This window comes from Odontesthes bonariensis, chromosome 10 (genome assembly GCF_027942865.1).
Source record: "Odontesthes bonariensis isolate fOdoBon6 chromosome 10, fOdoBon6.hap1, whole genome shotgun sequence".
Classification (NCBI taxonomy): Eukaryota; Metazoa; Chordata; class Actinopteri; order Atheriniformes; family Atherinopsidae; genus Odontesthes; species Odontesthes bonariensis.
Genome location: NC_134515.1, coordinates 7,162,974 through 7,182,340, shown reverse-complemented (window position 1 = coordinate 7,182,340; position 19,367 = coordinate 7,162,974). Strand labels below are relative to the sequence as shown.

Sequence of the window (19,367 nt, the reverse complement as noted above, 5' to 3'; positions counted from 1 at the left end):
CTTTAATGGAGGCTGCAATGTAAATGCAGTACATATAAATCAGTCTAACCACAGAATCCCAAACAAACAGCAAGACACCTTTCAAATAACCAACTTCTCCTGAATCATATTTAACTTATCACTGTAAATCAAATCAGTTCCATCTTCTTTTTTATTTCTTTGTATTTTTCTTTTCCTTGTCTATTTTTTAGGAACTCCATCTTGTTAGTCAAAGTTAATCTAAATACACCAGCATCGTCTTATCATAAAAGTTAAAATAATGAGTTATCGAGAAAGATTAGGTGCAGCCAGCCTCTTTCAGTTAAACTAGTGATAGCAGCGATGAGCGGCATAACTCAACATTTTCTTTTAGGAAATCTTGAAATACTTTGCCGCCTGCCTGGTAACGACCGAAACTCAAACACATAGGCAGTGGCATTATGATAAAACAAGCAGCTAATCTGCAGCAACTGCAGCCTCTCCTCTGCTGATCCTCCAAGCTTAGGCCCTCCAGCTCTGGGTATTCCCCTAAATATTTACCCAGCAGACTCCACCAGCTTGGGAATGAAGCATGAAGGGAAAGAAAAAAAGAAAAGGCTACATGGCAGGTAAAAGTACAAAGCGGGAGAACTAGCAAAAGGCATGACGATGTGAGGCGAGAGAGACGAGGAAACCAAGTGCCCTGACTACTTGGGCTTAAATTTGCCTCAATGAGCAATTACAGTAAGCGTTGATATACGTGCATTAGCGACTAACAGTAACACGGTTGCATTACATGCCCCAGCCAACACTGACCCACAACAAGATGTGTAAAAATACTACCAAGAAACAAGACATTTACTATTGTGAATAAATTGTGACTGCCAAGATCATTTGGCTTCACTGCTGGAGGTGCCTTTTAAAAGAAATCTTTCACAGGGGGGTACACCTGAACTTAAACTCTGTTTAGGAACATATATTTCTATTAAGACAACACAGTTTACTATGTCATATATATTTCTTTTAATAAAGTTTCATGAAAAAAGTTGAACGATTTGGCTTCTCCCAGGAAAAAAAGCCAAATACCCATCTAAAGCGTGCAGAGCTGTGTGTGTGTGGTCATCTTTTTTTTTATATATAAATGGGAAAAATACAGTGGGAAATCATGCAAAATGGCACCGTGGTCTGGTACAGCATTTCAAATCAGAGGCTGCACATTTATTCTGCTGCTTGAATTTCACAATCAGGATGAAATGTCATGTTTTCAAAGAAAATTCTACGCTCATTTCACATGGGATGCTATTCAAAATTAGCATGTTTTAGGAATGTAAACAACATTTTTAGAAAAACAAAATATAAAAAGAAGTCTTAGAAAAAGAAAGTTTTTGCAATCCAATCTAAATAAGTACAAACTAATCTCTGGAAACAGTTTGGTGAGAAAAGCTTCAATTAATTAGGGCACGTTGTATATTCGACAGTCTAGAGTCCAGATGTGAGAAAATGCTGCGCGTTCGTTTAGGTTTTCTGTCACAGCTGCAGGCATGTATGGTTCTGCTTGACAAATCCCAAACACTTTCTAAACTTTCAACACTCAGTTTGCCATAAGTTAAATTAGACACATCCTTAATTATGCACACCAAAATATTTACTAACTATTTGAGTACGCATAATTCAAGGTACACCACATCCTATTTCTTGAAACTCTTGACTTATGTGTGGTGAAATGCTAGAAGCCGGTTTTATTTTGTCCCTAAAGACTGGGTTTCTACAGTGTATTTAGCTTCAGGTGCATTTCTGAATATTTTACCAAAAATACTCTTACCACATTAACAAAACCCAGAGATTGAACACTGAGAGGAGACGCTGCTTGCTTAGAACAGACTATAGACTTTTAATTTTGGCTTCTTTACCCAGGATGCCCACACATTCCAGGATCAGCTCCAGTAAGTACGTTTTCTGGATTCATCGTTAAAAAAAAAGGGAAAACTGAAAACCCCCCAAGATGCATTAAGTCGGCTTCCTTTTAAGAATATCATTCCATCTCACTCAGAGAAGGAAAAGGTGGCATTTATAGTTGCCATGGTGACAGTCTTGAACTGAGGGGTGTTTGTAGGAGTTCTGATGGAGCAGTTGACATTCCTATTTCCACTGGCTCTGAAGTGCCACCACCCCCCTCTTGCTTATCTTCAGCATATTCCCTCCACTTTCTGCATTTGTGAAAGCTTTTTCACCCCCGACACAGACAGACTGAAGACTGCTGCCGTCATTTTATTCAACCTTCACTATCATCTCTGCTTAATTCAAATCATACATAATTAACTATACTCACTAGCCTAGCAAGCCAGACCCGTACAGCAAAAAGCTGTACAGGGGTCTAGTGACGCTGGATAGCAGTGTGGGCGGGATAAACGGCTGTCTGTCAAGTTTAACGCCACGCAATAGGATGGCGCAACAACCAATCAGAGCGATGAAGAAGTTTTACGTAGTCAACGCGACGGAATGTACATCGTGGTTTGTAGTCTATGGCCTGAAAAGCTGATTACTCTTAAGCTCTAAACTCTGTAAATATATAACTTTAGCAACATTTGAAACATTTTCAGGCGAGAAAGTAGTCATTTAGATCCCCAACGTGTTGAAAACCTGACAAAATACCGGCTATTTACAATTTTGTTCCCACGAATTTGTCGCTACTAAAGCTAGCCGCAGTGAGCAACGCACTTCCGGTTTTGCCGTTCGGCCTGCCGTCTTCGGTACATCATGCTCGCAATTGACTGGGGATTGCTCTCAGATGTAAGTTTACTTCGTTTCCCTATAAATCTAAAGAGAGCTAGCTAATGGAAGGCAATATAGCTGTTATATAAGCCTGTTCGCTGGGCGCAGCCATTGTTTACCTCTCTCTGGGACTTTTTTTTTTTTTTTTTTTTACCTCTCTCTGGAACTACACACTGAAACATCGCACCTCTGTCGTCACTAGGTAGCCCGGCCTCTGACCCCGCTCCTCACGATTTGATTGGCTCGATTAAGTTTTGATTTGGAACCTCGCAAAACGACCACAAGTGACAAGACTAGCCCCGGAGCAAATTCCATTTGCGGCCGCTAGGGGCGTCTAGATTTCTAGGCTATATACCACAGCCCTTTTACAGACAGCCGTTCCACTTCCTATTCGCCCCATTATAAAAAATTTGGCTGCAGTTCAATTGATTTTGTCTGGGGGCGCTGGCGAGCGAGTGCAGAATGACCATTTTCCATAGGGCTGGCGCTAATAACTCAAAAAATGTCCCCGCTAGCGGCTGAAACCTGAAAATAATACTGTGATTTCTGACAAAGGGATGTGGATTTATATCGAAAGTACAATAACCTGGGAGTTATAGCTTTCTGTTTTCTTACAGGTCTGGCATTTACGAGTCAGTATCCGCTAGCATCTAGCTAACGGAATCTGAAGAACGCACGGCTGATTACGACCGGCTGCTTTACGGCACTCGTCCACTGTGCCAGAGTGCTAACCTGGTGCCGCTAACAACAACCAAAGCTAAACCAGAGGCTAGTCAGAGAGTATGTAAAAGGGCTGTGCTGAAATCTGTAACTATTTGAGCTAACACCTCTCTGCTAGCTCAGCACTAGGACTGACCATGCCGTAAAGTGATGCCACATGCGTGACGTCACTCGGGATGCAATACTGACAATAAATGTGTATTTTAAACAAATCTAGTGAGTCTAAAAAAATCAAACCAAGTGCCGTTTGAAAGGATAATTTATCCTGCCTTTAGGAAAATTAAAATGAAAAAATATATAAAATTCTATCAAAAGCAATGGCTGCATCTAAGGTGGATTTCATAGTACCACCATAGAGTTCGGCGTGCTCTGCACTGCTTCATTGGCGCCCCTAGAGTGCAGTACCACCCGGAAATAGCCGCCAGTTTTCCCTCTCCTCATAATAGAGACTCTCTGTATATACTCACCATTACACACTCAAAGCTTCAGTCTAATATCATGTTATCAAAACTGCTACCTCCGGGCCAGGGCCATTTCGGGGGATACAATATTTCCACAGTACTTTGTTTAGTCCCTGTTCCCTGCAGTCGGCACGCAAGTCGGCAGGAGAACGAGTCTCCAAAATCCCTTGTCCTTGGAATGAGTTCCAGGGGTTGGAAATGCAGTTTAAAATCTTATTTGCCAAGCCAAGCCAAGCCACCCTTCCTGTCTGTTCTTCTTTTTTTGCCATTCTGGTTTTTAAAATTCAGGTTGCATCCCAAACATAAGGAGAAACTTTGCGATAATCTTCTCTGCAATCTTAGATATACACTCGCTATAAGATTTGAAAGTAATGGCATATGGCACATTAAAGGATAGATTAGAAGATTATTAAACCTTAAGGAGCAGTCAGAGAATAATGCATGATCTCATGTCGTTTAACAGGATCTGGATGAGAGGTAGCTGTATACAACCTGCAGACTGCTGCTCAGCAATTTGTAGTAATATGAGCAGTACTTTAAAGTGGGAAAAAAAATGAGAGCAGTTAACTGAATATGGATCAGAAAATGGTTATGGAAAGATGACCGACATGATTGTCTGTTTTGTTTGGAGTTTTTTTGGGACTGCTTTAATTTTGGTCGACTCTTGCTTATTTGCGTTCGCCTTAAAGGGGAACTCCGGGGCATTTGAAGCGTGTTTCCATTGCTAGAGGTTGTCAAATAATGATAGTATGACACAGAGAGGTGCGTATCTGCGCTCCCTGTGTGAAGATCGCTCTGTCCGCACAGCATGTCATGCGAGGCTAATACGTGGTGGCTAAGGGGCAAGCGCTAACCCTTCCACGTAAAACAACAACTTGCACACTGCAGAAACGTCACACCACTTTATAACCCATCCGACAATAAAGTCACAAGCCTTACCATCAAAACCATATGCATGGTTCTCACATTACTGGCATGGGGACGTTACAAAACAACTTTATAAACAGCATGTCACTCACCGGCTGGTTGTAGGCTCGCGCATGTGAAAGCCCAGAAGAGTCGATGGAGAATAATCCCATATACAAAACAATTATCTTCTCTAGAAAAACTGCGTTCAAGTATTTAAAACATTACAAGAATATTACTGGGCAAGTATTGTTGTAATGTTTTAAATACTTGAACGCAGTTTTTCTAGAGAAGATAATTGTTTTGTATATGGGATTATTCTCCATCGACTCTTCTGGGCTTTCACATGCGCGAGCCTACAACCAGCCGGTGAGTGACATGCTGTTTATAAAGTTGTTTTGTAACGTCCCCATGCCAGTAATGTGAGAACCATGCATATGGTTTTGATGGTAAGGCTTGTGACTTTATTGTCGGATGGGTTATAAAGTGGTGTGACGTTTCTGCAGTGTGCAAGTTGTTGTTTTACGTGGAAGGGTTAGCGCTTGCCCCTTAGCCACCACGTATTAGCCTCGCATGACATGCTGTGCGGACAGAGCGATCTTCACACAGGGAGCGCAGATACGCACCTCTCTGTGTCCTACTATCAGTATTTGACAACCTCTAGCAATGGAAACACGCTTCAAATGCCCCGGAGTTCCCCTTTAAGGGCTACGAGGCTCGACAACATCATCAGCTGCTTGGGATTAAAAATAAACTTCTAATTATCAAACAGGTGTTTCTTAGTAGAACAACCCTGATGAGGTTGAGAGACGTTTGAGAGATTGAAAAATGAATTTGTACAGCCCTTTTCGTGACCAAAGACTCTGTCCAAACATCAGCAATAAGTGAAGTTCATCGGGGGAGTGAACATGCGTTAAACTGTGTAAAAACAGCAAGGCTTCATACGATGACTTTAGAAAACGCAGTAAACTAGGTGATCGTCTCAAGTCAGGTTTAGACATTTGGAGAGCAGATCACACTTGAAGCTGTTCGTCGTCCTGTCATTTGGTTCAAGCTCCTTCAGCACAAAGCTCAGTATTTCAATGTATTTCAAGGGCTTCACTGCTGGAGGTGCCTTTTAAAAGAAACCTTTCACAGGGGGGTACACCTGAACTTAAACTTTGTTTAGGAATATATATATATATATCTGTTAAGACAGCACAGTTTACTATGTCATATATATTTCTTTTAATAAAGTTTCATGAAAAAAAGCCAAATACCCATCTAAAGCGTACAGAGCGTGTGTGTGTGGTCATCATTTTTTATACATAAAATGGGAAAAATACAGTGGGAAATCATGCAAAATGGCACCGTGGTCTGGTACAGCATTTCAAATCAGAGGCTCCACATTTATTCTGCTGCTTGAATTTCACAATCAAATGTTTTCAAAGAAAATTCTACGCTCATTTCACATGCGATGCTTTTCAAAATTAGCATGTTTTACGAATGTGAACAAAATTTTTAGAAACACAAAATATAAAAAGAAGTCTTAGAAAAAGAAAGTTTTTGCAATGCAATCTAAATAAGTACAAACTAATCTCTGGAAACAGGGTGGTGAGAAAGGCTTGGATTAATTAGGGCACGTTATATATATATATATATATATATATATATACAGTATTCGACAGTCTAGAGTCCAGATTTGAGAAAATGTTGCGCGTTCGTTAAGGTTTTTCCGTCACAGCTGTAGGCATGTATGGTTCTGCTTGATAAATCCCAAACACTTTCAAAACTTTCAACACTCAAGTTAAATTAGACACATCCTTAATTATGCACACCAAAATATTTACCAACTATTTCAATTTAAAAAGATTAATTTAAAGTCAACATCAAGAGTAATTATATAGTCAAACTTACAAACAAAAACAATGGCTACCTGTTCAGTGAAAAACTGTTTCTTATCCAGACATCCGAATGAACTTATAGTAAGTGGAGGAGAAAAAGGATTTAAGATGCAGTGGATAGTGGAACTTACTTTCTTCACTGCATTGAGATTTTACCATCAGTAATCAGTAAAATCTTAACTTACTTTGCTTTTCACACTCTGACAACTTAGCAAACATTCAAGTGGTATACTGTCTTGCTAAAGGAAATAAAAACTGCATTCAATAGAACATGTTCAACTGAGTGGCAGCATTCAGAGCAGTTAAATCTGTGTTGGTAATAACTAATAAGCCACCTGCAGTCTCTAAATTGCCTCTTACCTTTTTGCTGCCCGCTCATTATGTTCACTCACTCTCTATCCTGCAGACCTTTCCAACTCTCTCCTATACCACGCCACTCTAGTCCCCAGCCACAATAGGTGGAACACCAAATGTCTCTTTTCTGAATGTTTTCCATTGAAATCCAAGAGTAGATGACATTGTTAAGTTGTTGACATTTTCAGAGCACCGACACCTGCTGAATCAGCGAAGGAAAAGCAAAGAGAAAACAAATAACTTCAAAAGAGGATGAATGATGGTTCATGATTTTTATAGATGCCCATCCAAAGGAGCAAAATACCATCACAGCTGTATTTTACATTCATCAGTCATCAAAAGCCAAACAAATTTTCGCTTCCCCGCTGATTATGATTGCAGCCATTTTCCCCAGCTGTCGGCACATGTTTACAACCAACCTGTATCTACAGGAATACATTTCTTAAATTTGGTGTGTCGAGAAGATTGCCTTCAATTGCGATTAATTATGCATCTTTACTTTTCCTGTTTATTTCTTTTTCTATTACCTCATTAAGACATCATAATTTTGTTCGAAGGTAATACTGAACCGAAAGAGCATAGCCAGCAAGCTGCAGATCAGGATATAGAGCATCACAGGAGGACTGCAGTTGGGCAGCAAAATACAAAGATCAGGTTATTAAGACTAAAAGCGTGCACCAACACATACATAAATGTATTTTCAATGCATGATAACGAAATGCACAGGTGCTTGCTAGCTTAAAAACAGAAAACATGCCAAACCTATGCACACATACCCACTGTTTGATCCACCTGTAACAGGATCAGTCCTTTACCGCACACACACACACAAACACACACACATTTCATCTAACCCTAATGTCACCGTGGCAACAGCATTCACTGAACAACACAACCAAATTTTTAAAAGATTCACTTTGTGCATTTTTCAAAGTGTATTGTATAATATGCTTATACATGAGTAATAATAATAATTTATGTGAAAGTCCTTTATTGTTGTATTGCGCTATAGTCGCACAGCAAGGTAACACGAATAGTTAAGTCAAGCTACAGTTAGAGTTCGACTTGGTCATTTAATTGGATTATTAATATTGTGACAGTGTACATGAACAGGAGCGGAACTGAGTCATTGACCGAAGTGTGTGAGACTGCTGCGACACTGTGGACGCGGTGAGAAAATGTTCAAGACATTTTGCAGCTTTTAAATTTCTCTATGGGAGATAATTGTGAATATAAGTGTAGCTGAATTCACTGCACAGACGAATGTGATTTTGTGATTTTTGCGGTTATAAAACCTGGATTTTATCAGAGCAGAGCTGCAACGAATGCTCATAAGATGGAGCTTTCTTGCATGTTAAATATGGGTTGTTCCTGGAAAAGGGAAATCCGACCTTGGAAGTGTACATACTCCATAAATGGGATGTTCTTTACACTATGTATGCACACATTGACACAATGAAAAAAGAAAGGCTGAGCATGCTATCAGTTGTGTACAGAAGCTTTCACACTCAACAGGGCACAACTATGTTTTTCTTGGGACGGAACAGAAACAAAAATTATGTTTTCAGACAAAGCAATGAATTCCAATTTATTGGGAAGGACTTTTTTAGTCAATGACAGCCAATTAAAAAGTTTGATTTAGCTTATTTATATCAATCTGAAGAATCATCAGCAAACAGAACACAGACACGGTGTAAACTATGTGTATGTACACCAAAGGATTTTTTAAATCAGCATTAATCAGTACAGCTCCAGATCTGTTTCAAATCTGATTTTTGTCTCACAGTGCCTTCACCTGGACACTGCATGCTTAATTTGCTGTTGCTGGAGGGATCTCATGGTTTGCGTTTACTACTGTTAAGGAATGCATAAGTACTTCTTTTGCCCAGGAAAAATAATGAGGCAACACGAATGCCACAACTCTGCAATGTTTAGTAACATTAACTTATTATGAAACTCATATCTTCATCTCCAGATGGGTGCAGCCTCAGTGGAAATACTGCTAACAAGCCAGACTAATAAGCAGATCCGAAGCCCTCGGTGCGGCATATTGAGCAGATAGCTTTTCACAGGATGAAAGCGTTAAACTTTGACTTGGTCTACATGAGGCCCAGAGTGGATGAATTTCCATAAGAAAGTGCAACACAGCAGAAAAGTGGAGTTTTAATGTGGTACTTGGGAGAAGGGGGAAAAAAAAACCTGAGTTCTGATCAAAACACCAGAATGTCTCCATCTTGTTGGGAACACAGATACACATGCAGGGTGCCGTCAGTGTGGGTGTATGAGTTTAGGTATATATTTGTATGGATGTGTATGTCGGTGCAGTTGTGTGAGGGAGGTTGTGGGGACATAAATTTGTTTACACAATCACAATGCTGGGATACTATTGCATACATTTTTATAAATTTCATCATGAAGACATGGTTTAGGTTTAGTATCATGGTAAATGTAAGGGCTAGATTTTGGGAAATTAATGCAAGTCAGTGCATGGCCCTATTGTGGAGGTCTTCTACAGCCTTGAGAAAAAGAAAGTACACCCTCCATCAACTGAAATTTATGTATCACAATGAAAGATTACCTGATCCTTACCAGGTCTTAAAGTTGGGTAAATACCAACAACACATAGCACATTACACAATACCATTATTGTGTACCATTATTCATTCGACAAGAATGAAAAAATAAGGACAGCCTTAAAAAGGTAAGGAGCAGTCAGGTGCTACTATTTAAATGCAGTTATCAAAAGAACAAAGTATGAGCACCTCTAAGCAACAACTTAGACTCTACAGGCCTAAGTTTGCATGTTAAACGTTAAAGGTCATGACCGTACAATTAGAGACTGATGATGTATGACTTGTTTGGAAGGATTGCCTCTCTCCAAAAGGAGCATGTAGAGATGTTCCACAATAATACGCAGCAGCACGTTTGGAGAAAACCAAACACAGCATATCAGCACAAACACCTCATACCAACTGTCAAGCACGGTGGAGGAGGGCTGATGATTTGGGCTTGTTCTGCAGTCATTGAGTTGACTATTGGACTATTGTTACATGGCACTGAAAAAATCGGATTAATGGCTTAATTACAATAAAACTGAGGTATTAAGTTCATGTATGCATCTTAGTTAGACCAAAAATTGGATCGGATCGGGTTACTCGCAGTCGGATTAAGAACCCGCGAGAACTCGGTTGAAAGTCACACTAAACCTGCTTGTAGACGGTGAAGCACATGGTGAATTGGACTTTACGTTCTGCGGATGCTCGAAAAAAATTTTCCGGGGTCGTGACCCGGAAGTCAAAAGAGACGATATTACTGTTGCTGTCGCCGCCGTCGAAAAAAAAACAAAACAAACAACGCGATGGAGAATGGGCCGTTGTGCATCGCGTTTGTGCAACAAGCAGCTCATCACAAACGAAATGTAGAGGGAAGTAGCTTCATCTTTCTCGAATGCCTTGTTGTTGTCGGTGGTGTTGAGGAGGTCAACCGGAAGTGGCTCTATTAGCAATAGTTGAAATGGGTACAGCACCACCTATCGTATCGTATCGGAGTATGACATGCTTTGTGCCTACGATTCGATTCATTCACCGCCATATATCCAAGGAGAATTACCCTTTATCAAATAAGGAGCATAATCCAAGTATAGCTGTTAGGGGTGGGCGGTATGCACGGTATCATACCTTATGCGGTATTTTTCACCAACGGTAGAGATTTTTTTGCCATACCTTATATCGCAATAGCTCATAAGTCCTGTAGATGGCAGTAATGCAAAGTTTTGAACATCCGCTTGGATATGCCGGGCGACAGTAATCGCAAGACAAAGTAAGACGAGTAATTTGTTTTACCACCTGCGGGCTAACCATGCTCCGGAATATGAAATGAGTCAAAGCCGGTGTTCTGTCGATTTCTCCTACTTGTCGAGATTTGCTACTTTGTGGTTTTGCGCATGCGCCGAGCCGATTTTCTAAGTTTCGTTTTCACGCCCATAATGTTTTGCTACCCTGCGTCTCAGCTGGTGTGTAACGGTAACATCCTCAAAATCCTGATTATTTTCTTTTTTGGAAGACATGCAAAGTAATAAAACACTTATCGTATTAACAAGCAGTTAGCTTAACATGCACAAATGGCATGTCTGAAATATGACGCATATTTGAGCATGTTGAATAAGTGGAAGGTGCCTTTGAAAGTTACGTTATCCAAGAGGCAGCGGCTTTTCTTTCACAGAGTTTATTCGAGGAAATGTACCTTTTCTTATTTTTTAAATATAAATATAACGTATATACTTTTTATATTTCCTGTGTTTTCTGTTTTGCACAATACATTTAATTTAATATTGCTGCAAACATCCTGATTGAAAGTGTTTATTTGGTGCTATGGTAACCACTGAGAAACTGTTCTGTTGTAATTTATATACAAAAGTACCATACCGCGATATATACCGTATACCGTCAGTGGCTCAAATTTTACCGGGGTATAAATTTTAATCAAATTAATCTCATGTAGACCCACTGAGTGACCCCAAACAGCAGTAAATCTACAAGAACAACTGCTGAAGAAAGAAAAAAACAAAAAAAATAAAAGTGTTGCAATGAATCAGTCAAAGTCCAGACCTAAACCTGACTGAAAGGCTGTGGCAGAACCCTAAAAGAGCTGAATGCTGCAAATCTCAACTTACTGAAGCAACACAGTAAAGAGGAGTGGACCAAAACAATGCGAGAGAGACTGATGATGTCATTTGATGATTTTACAAGCTACTGAATGAGGGCACGTACTTAGCTTTTCACACAATGCTCCTGCATTTGGCTTAGCTTTGATTAAAAAATAATAGCATGATGTAATTTAGTGTTTATCTGATATGGTATTTACCTCATTTTAAAATGAAGAACATGATAAAAAAAAAAAAAGGTTTTATTATGTCCTGTTAAGAAGCAAAATATCTTAAATAAAAGAGGGTGAACCTTCTTTTTCATAAAACTGTATCACCCTGTTGGCCAAGAATAAAGGTGTCATCACTGATCTAGCATGGAATAAAGCAGAGTATGTGTATTTAGTGTGCAGGTATTTCTGGTGCACTACACAGAGGCCTTGCTGACAGCCTGTCAAGCAACCTGTCAGACTTGGAGTGGGATTATTATCTTCCTCTGTATGCTTGATTTCCACCAGCTTCAAAATATACTCCATAATGACAAGAACGTGTGTGAATGAGTCACAAAGACAGCAAGACCCCCATAGAGAGAAAGAGAAAAAAGGTAGAGGTGAAATTTGTCAAATATTAAAACCAACAAAGAGCATGCCGTCATTTAAAATTAATATTACTACTGATCAGTAGATCAGAGGAAGATATACTGTTGCAATTAAATGAAAAGACAGGAATGCTTCTATTGGGAAGACTCACTAACAAATGGACCTCTATGCTCACAGTGTCTGGTTATAATTTATAACTTTATTTATACATTTTTCGTCCTGTATTAAATGTAACTAAACTTTCAATACTTTCCTTGAATTGTTCCAGTCTTACTGAGAACATTTTGAGCAGTCGGTCAAACAGATGTGGGCATTATGTAGAGCAGTGTGCAAACATACCGACACCAGAGATAGACACATAAATCTACCTTTACTGTACACGTGTGCCCGAATACACAATGTGCTTGCAAAAAATATCTCACTCTGTCTGTCACAGTCACACACATACCCACACAGTGAGGTCTGTCTGCAAACATCCTAAGCCTGACTATAAACACAGCTTGTGCCACCCATATGCCAGCCTGCCAGCCATCTACTCACTCTGCAAATTCAACCTGTTGCTAATGAGATGAAAACAAACACAGACACCATGACCTGTGCAGTGCGTGCTTCCAATATGAGTGAAGACTATTGATCAAAGTAAGAAATATATACATATTTGTTTAAGATGATATCCTGCGATTATTTAACTTTGCCTCTGTTTGTCTTGGTCCATCTGTTCTTTAACTCACGCAGCAAAAGAAAGAAGACAGAAGAACAGACTTTCTGATTTTCGATTCATCTCAGGGCTAACGGTTCAGTTTCGGCTCCTCTTGTCAACGTGCCAATGTGTCCTTGAGCAAACTGCCCTCAAAGTTAGGCGATCAAGTTGCTCAAGATTGAACGAGTGTGAGCAAAAACTCAAAAGTACAATTTCTCATCGGCAGAGAGGCCAACAGGGCAGGATTGGACATGCCTAGTTTCCAAACTCCCAAACTTCAGATTTAACCGAACAGAAAAAAGCCTATTGCTTGAGAGACTCTATCCGCTTATTTCATCCTATGGCAGACTCTAAATATGACCTTTATATGCACAAAATCACACTCCCAAATTACATCAAACTTTGCTCGAGACTCTCGAGCCTTTTAATCTGCTAAAAGAAATTATAAATGAGCACAAGATAAACTAAATGGAGCATAAATGCAGAGGGGAGGAGTGAAGAGATGGCTGACAGAATGACTATAAATCCTATTCCATCCTATCAGGGATATGGACTGTGACTCTATACTCAGTGATGGCACTCTGATGTTATGGTTGCCTCCATACGGCTCCGTCTACTCCAGCCACTACCCCTGCACGACAGGCTTGAATTAGCCGTGGTAAACAGAACACAATACTTAGATTCCACACATTATGCCCTGGAAAGGTCTTCTCCGTTTGAGAAATAGAAAAGCGCTTCTCCAGAGAGCCCGCGTAAAGGTCCTCTGTGTGGCGCCTGGTGAGACTGAGAAATAACTTGAAGCCACACCTTTTTTACCTGGAAAATGTCAAACAGAGGATGAAAGGGAACGGATGGGCTTGTGAGGGCTCAGTGGAGATGCTCACAATGGCTTAAATCTTTGCTGCTTGTAAGTGGATTGCTTTCTTTTGTGCACCCTGTACTCGGAAGATGGCTTGAATTTACTTTGGATATGTCTGAACATTGAAACACATGAATTTACCGCTAAAAATGATGGAATTACTTATCACGACACAATACCTAAACAGATGGCACCGCACCCAGTAAAAAGATCTGGGAAGGTAACACTCAGGAGGAGAAAGCTTGCTTGCCTCCTGCCATTATAATAGGACGATCACTGTCATTTTGCACGGTGTTGGAGCAAGTTGCTAACACTAGTCATGTTGCAAAACTCCCCTTATGAGAATTACAAGAGACCAGTTAGGGTCAGCTCATGTTCTGTCATAGTGCTGCTTCAGAGAAAATGTGCACAGATGCAGAAGAGTTATGGCATATGTATATGCATGCGACAATTAAAATAATATCAGAGTTTGCAAATATGTGACGAGGATCTGTCTGTTGGTGTTTGTGTGTGTGCATGTGGGCATGTAATAAAGTTCTGCCTGTCCAAGTCTGTAGTGTGTGTCTGTGTGTGTACACATCTATCGCTGATCCTTAGCACTGCAACTCTGGGAGTCTTTGAAAGCCTTAAATGGAATCTTTGCAAGTCCCTGTGTGCACGTGCAAGTGTGTGGGCTTGTGTAAATGTTGTACCCTCTTCTCGAGCTGTGCCAGCTGCTCCTTGTAGAAGGCATCCAGCGCTTTCAGTTGGGAGTCTTTCTTCTGTAGCTGCTGAACCTGCAGGCAGACACACACAAATATATATATATATATATATATATATATATATATATATATATATATATATAGAGAGAGAGAGAGAGAGAGAGAGAGAAAGAGAGAGAGAGAGCAGTTGGTTAAACTAGTGGAACAGCTGTCATTTCATTACTTTGAATATCACTCAATATCAGTTTATCCTTTATTTTCTTTAGCAAGATAACCCCAGACATAACTGAATTTAAGACATTATGGGTGGCAAAATGATCCAAAACTAACCTTCACTACAAAAGTTTTGTTAGTTTTAATTAACTTTTTTTCCAACAGCACAATGTTTAACACAATTTTAAGCTTGGTGAGTGGATGTTTGCTGCCAAATTGTCATCATTAACTTGTCTCCCATTTTTTTTGGAACGCAGGTTTGTTTCTTAGACTTTTCATAAAAGAAGCGGATCTTTTTCTTGCCCTGCTCTCAATCTTTTCCACAAATTGTTCCTGGTTTTACATCTTCAAAAGAACAACACTTGTACTTTCTGAACCTCTGCATGTTTGGTCGGTCTCTCACCTGCTCCTCCCACTTTGTAGAGAAGGCATCTAAACCATAAGTCATAGACCTTTTTACCTTGACATTAGAAATATGCACTGTAGGTAACACATTCATGCATACAGCTAACCTGGAATCCAAAAGGTGAAACTAACAATAAAAATACTATTTTGCTTCTTAAAACGTTTATTAGAAATTCTGTGAACAAAACAATGAGTTTAAAAGAGTGGAATCTCTACAAAAGATAAAAAGAGGCAAGCTTCTCCTATGCTCCCTTTTTGATTCAATCAGAGCAGTGCTTGATCTAAGTGGATCTACAAGGTAGCTCGTGTTAACCCAACCTTTCTGTTTGCAAGACAGCTTGACTGACCTAAAACGCCCCCATAAATGTGGACTGGGGCTTAAAAAAAACACTTCTTGTTATTGTCCTCTTTTTTAAGTGACTCTATAAATGTTTTCAGGTCTATAGTGCTATTTTTCTTTTGCACCAATTGTATATTTTATTGCCTCTAATTATTAAAGTGATGATTTCATGTTTTGGACTCTTGGAAGAATAAGAGAGGGCTTAAGAGAGCAGAATAAAAATCTAATTAAATCAAGCTCGCTGTCCTACTGAGATGTGAATCTTTCTTCACAATGACACTTGTCAATACTGTGCAGGTGCCAAATTTCAGAGCAGTTAAAAACAGCCCGAGACTACCACCAAGACACTTCTTTTAGCAGGACCTTTATTGATCGGGGACCCACTTTCTTTATCTAATAAATTCTGAATTTGTGATGAAAATCCTCCTTTTTTTTCAAACCGAGCAAAGCTTATTGTGGTGATTCTCTGATGCTATGGACATGTTTGGTTTGGCTGACCTGCTTTGAACAATACGGATCTTTTTCCCCACAAAATGGCTTTTCGACCCAAGCTTAAATCATGAAGCATTTTTCTTTTTTCCTGGCTATTCGAGATGAGAAATATCTGACGGGTATAAAACCAAAGCAATAACTTTAAACAGACAGTGGTTTAAAAAAATAAAATAAAATCCTTAAAATGTGGATGAGGAGTCTCAGGATGACAAACACCTCTCAACACCGAGTAACAGTCCGACTTCCTTCTTAGTTCTGATATCGTGATTCCCATTATGTTAAAAATGTCAGGCAAATGATAAAGGTAGAAAGAGTGCGAGATGATTTACTTGGACAAGACCATGATGAGCAGTCCAGAGAAACATCTCACTGCTTTAACAGAAAGATACGACTCACAGAAATCGAAACTTTTGTTCGAATTAGTCAACATTGTTTCAATTTCATACCTGGCCTTGTAACAGAGCAGAATCGTAACTCTTTCATAATGATAGAATCAAGCCAGAATGCCTCCTGTTTTGAAAGTGCTTCTGAATCCTCTATTTTGCTAAATCTTTCAAGGTCTGCGTGAATTTTTGATGTTTAATGTGGTCTCAGACTTTGGATTCTATGGTAGATGCACAGACTTGCAAATCCATGCAGTTAAAAATAGGCGAAAATGCCAGAAAAAAAATAAAGACATAACCTTTAAATTAAGCCTTTGCTCCTTGCAGCTTTTCATCTTTATCTCTATTCTTCCACTTATCTATCCATTTATACCCACCCATCGTTTGTCTGTATGTCTGTGTCAGCACGGAAAAGATGACATGCACGTTCATGAAAACACGCACATGTGCAACAGGGTGATAGCGTGCTGATAAATATGCAAACATACTTTACATTAACAGGAGGAAAAACTAATGCATAAGGAGGGAGATATGAAAAGGGTGAGTGCCGTGTGCAAGAAAGACACTTAGAGAAATGCATGAAAAGCTGTTAAATCAAATTTATCATATGATATTAGTAGTTTTTCTAATATAATATTTAACAAATACATTTTCAAAATTATTGTATACAAACACACTGAAGCATGTTTAAAATATACTGTTTTCCAGCACGTCTGGAAATATATTGGGAAAAAAAAAACATCTAAAGATAAGAAAACATGCCCGGACAAAATGGTGCATGTAAGAAACCGAAAGATGTTAGAATGAATAAGAAGGGCTCATATGGAATGAGTAACAAGCACGAAGTGGGGAATATGAGGTGCAAGAAGGAGGGTGAAACTAGGGAAGATGAAAAGGTGAAAACAAAAAAAGAATTGAAAGAAAATAAATACATAGAAAAAAAAAAAGAAGCAAGGAGGGGCTTAATTTGCTTTCAATTCAATCTAATCAGTCACAAAGACGATTTTTGCCCCCTCGACATTACAATTTAGAGATATTTTACTTTTCTGACTGTCAAGAATTTCAGGTTGATAGAAATTATTAACAAAGACTCTAATCAGCATATAAATAGTAGTTTAAACTTTTTTTTTTTTTTAAAGTGACCCTCAGTCTGTGCAAGAGGACAATGAGAAGCAAAGTGAGGATTAGAGGGCAGTGAAGTTGATGAAAAATCCAAAAGAGCAAGACTTTTTGAAAGTTGTTATGAAGCTTACCGTCGCTTCCATCTCATCTGCAGACTAAAAGTGTTGGACAATAGGTTGAAGAGGAAGAGGAAAGAGGATGAAGAAAGAAGGATGAAGGAGAGGGAAGCACAAACAGTAAGGAGTTACAGTTCAACATCGCATTAGTTTGGGGTAATGCCAGTTAAATTAAAGCACTTACTATCACATAATCACCCAATTGAGAAACATGTACCTCTTTTACAAGAGATCCCAGATTTACAAAAATCAAGATAAAAGCCAAGTTCAGACTACAGAAGTGTTGTTGGATCTTTCAGCTGTTCCAGCTGTGATGGAAGCGATTCTCACTCTCATCATTAATGTTACACTATGGTACCAGCAGCGCCTGGTGATTCACTCCGATTTGCCCACCAGTTTACCAGTTGTCTCTCAAATCTGTCATAATATTGCACACTGAAAACATTAAAGAGGTGTTCACACGTGGCGACCGCTGATCACTCATCAAACCCCAGATTTAGCCTCAGATCTGGTCCATTCGTCTGCCACCTTCAACGTTTGGCTGCGATGTGAAAATCAGGTTTAAAATCAATGCTGAGGGTGAGGCACAACTTAAGTTGTCTAATTTCAGCTAGAAATCCTCAATGATTATGTCAGGATATGACAAAAGAGAAACTGCTGCATGGATGATATAAAAGTCAAGATGCCATCCAAATTTGACCAATGTGTTCATTACCTCTTTCACGCTGCAAACATCAGCATTTACCCTCATCTTTGGCAGCTTAGTTGTTTAAACCTACAAGACCATTATTTCAATTCTGGGGGAGATAGCTGAGCAACATAGCTTCCAAAGGTACCATATATGCCATAACTGTCTAAAAAAAAAAAATGCATGAATCTACAGAGAACTTCATATAAAAACAATTTTTTCACTGTAAAAATCAATAATCAGTGTAGAGTGGACATCTGAAGTTTTTTTTCCACACTCCTGTATAGCAGATTTAACTATGACTGGCTTCTAAAATTGGCCTTATCAAAACAAAATCATATTTTAAGAAGAGAGAACCTCCACCTGTTATCCTCACTGATTAAACAAGCTGTTGATGAACACCTGAAGTATGAAGTGCGTAAAGTTCAAGCGATCACAAATGAGGCAAACGGGCTTAACTGCTAAGACTGTGGGTTACACACCTCCTGACTCTGTGTATTCTCAAATAATGATGCTGTGTCTGTTCTTGATATTTACATCAGACTGCCCTTATATGTCAATCAAGCTTTTATCATGAAACAGCAGATATAAATTCCCGCAGGCTCGGCTGAAAAGACTGTGGAGCCTTTTTGTTCTGCAAAACTCTTTTAATTCACAGACCAGGCTCCGAGTATTCCTTAATGTACCCGAGCAGACAAGGCATGTATTATAAAAGAGGGCAATTAAATTGATTGCACTGCAGATATCTATGATAATGGTAGTATTAATAATTTTGTGTAAACACGGAAATCTGTGGTATTTGCCTCGTACACTGTGGGATGTAAGACAAATTTCAGAAACGTATCAATAATTAAATCAAGCAAAATGCATTTTATTGCCATCCAATTTAGAAATATATCAATTCAGAAAGCCGTGTAGTATCCGCATTTGGTCGGCTTCACATATTTTCTATAGATACTACTGAAGCCCACTTAGTTCATAAAGCTTATGTGACAACAGATGGGTGTATTTGTCGCACTGAAAATTCAATATGTGGAAAAATACAACCTC

The 19,367-nt window shown here is 39.2% G+C and overlaps 1 protein-coding gene across 3 annotated transcripts in view; it reads right to left on the bottom strand.

The window, feature by feature from the left end:
- LOC142390568 (MICOS complex subunit mic25a-like) overlaps nt 1-19,367 on the bottom strand; it is an 82,811-nt gene that overhangs the window by 41,209 nt on the left and 22,235 nt on the right. For 2 of the 3 annotated variants that reach the window (XM_075476104.1, XM_075476105.1), the window contains exons 5-6: nt 17,645-17,668; nt 14,547-14,630 (exon numbers count right to left, since the gene is read on the bottom strand). In XM_075476104.1, coding sequence (XP_075332219.1) covers nt 14,547-14,630; nt 17,645-17,668 — 108 coding nt within the window. The remainder of the gene's footprint in view (nt 1-14,546; nt 14,631-17,644; nt 17,669-19,367) is intronic. The other variant, XM_075476106.1, reaches the window with a different exon arrangement.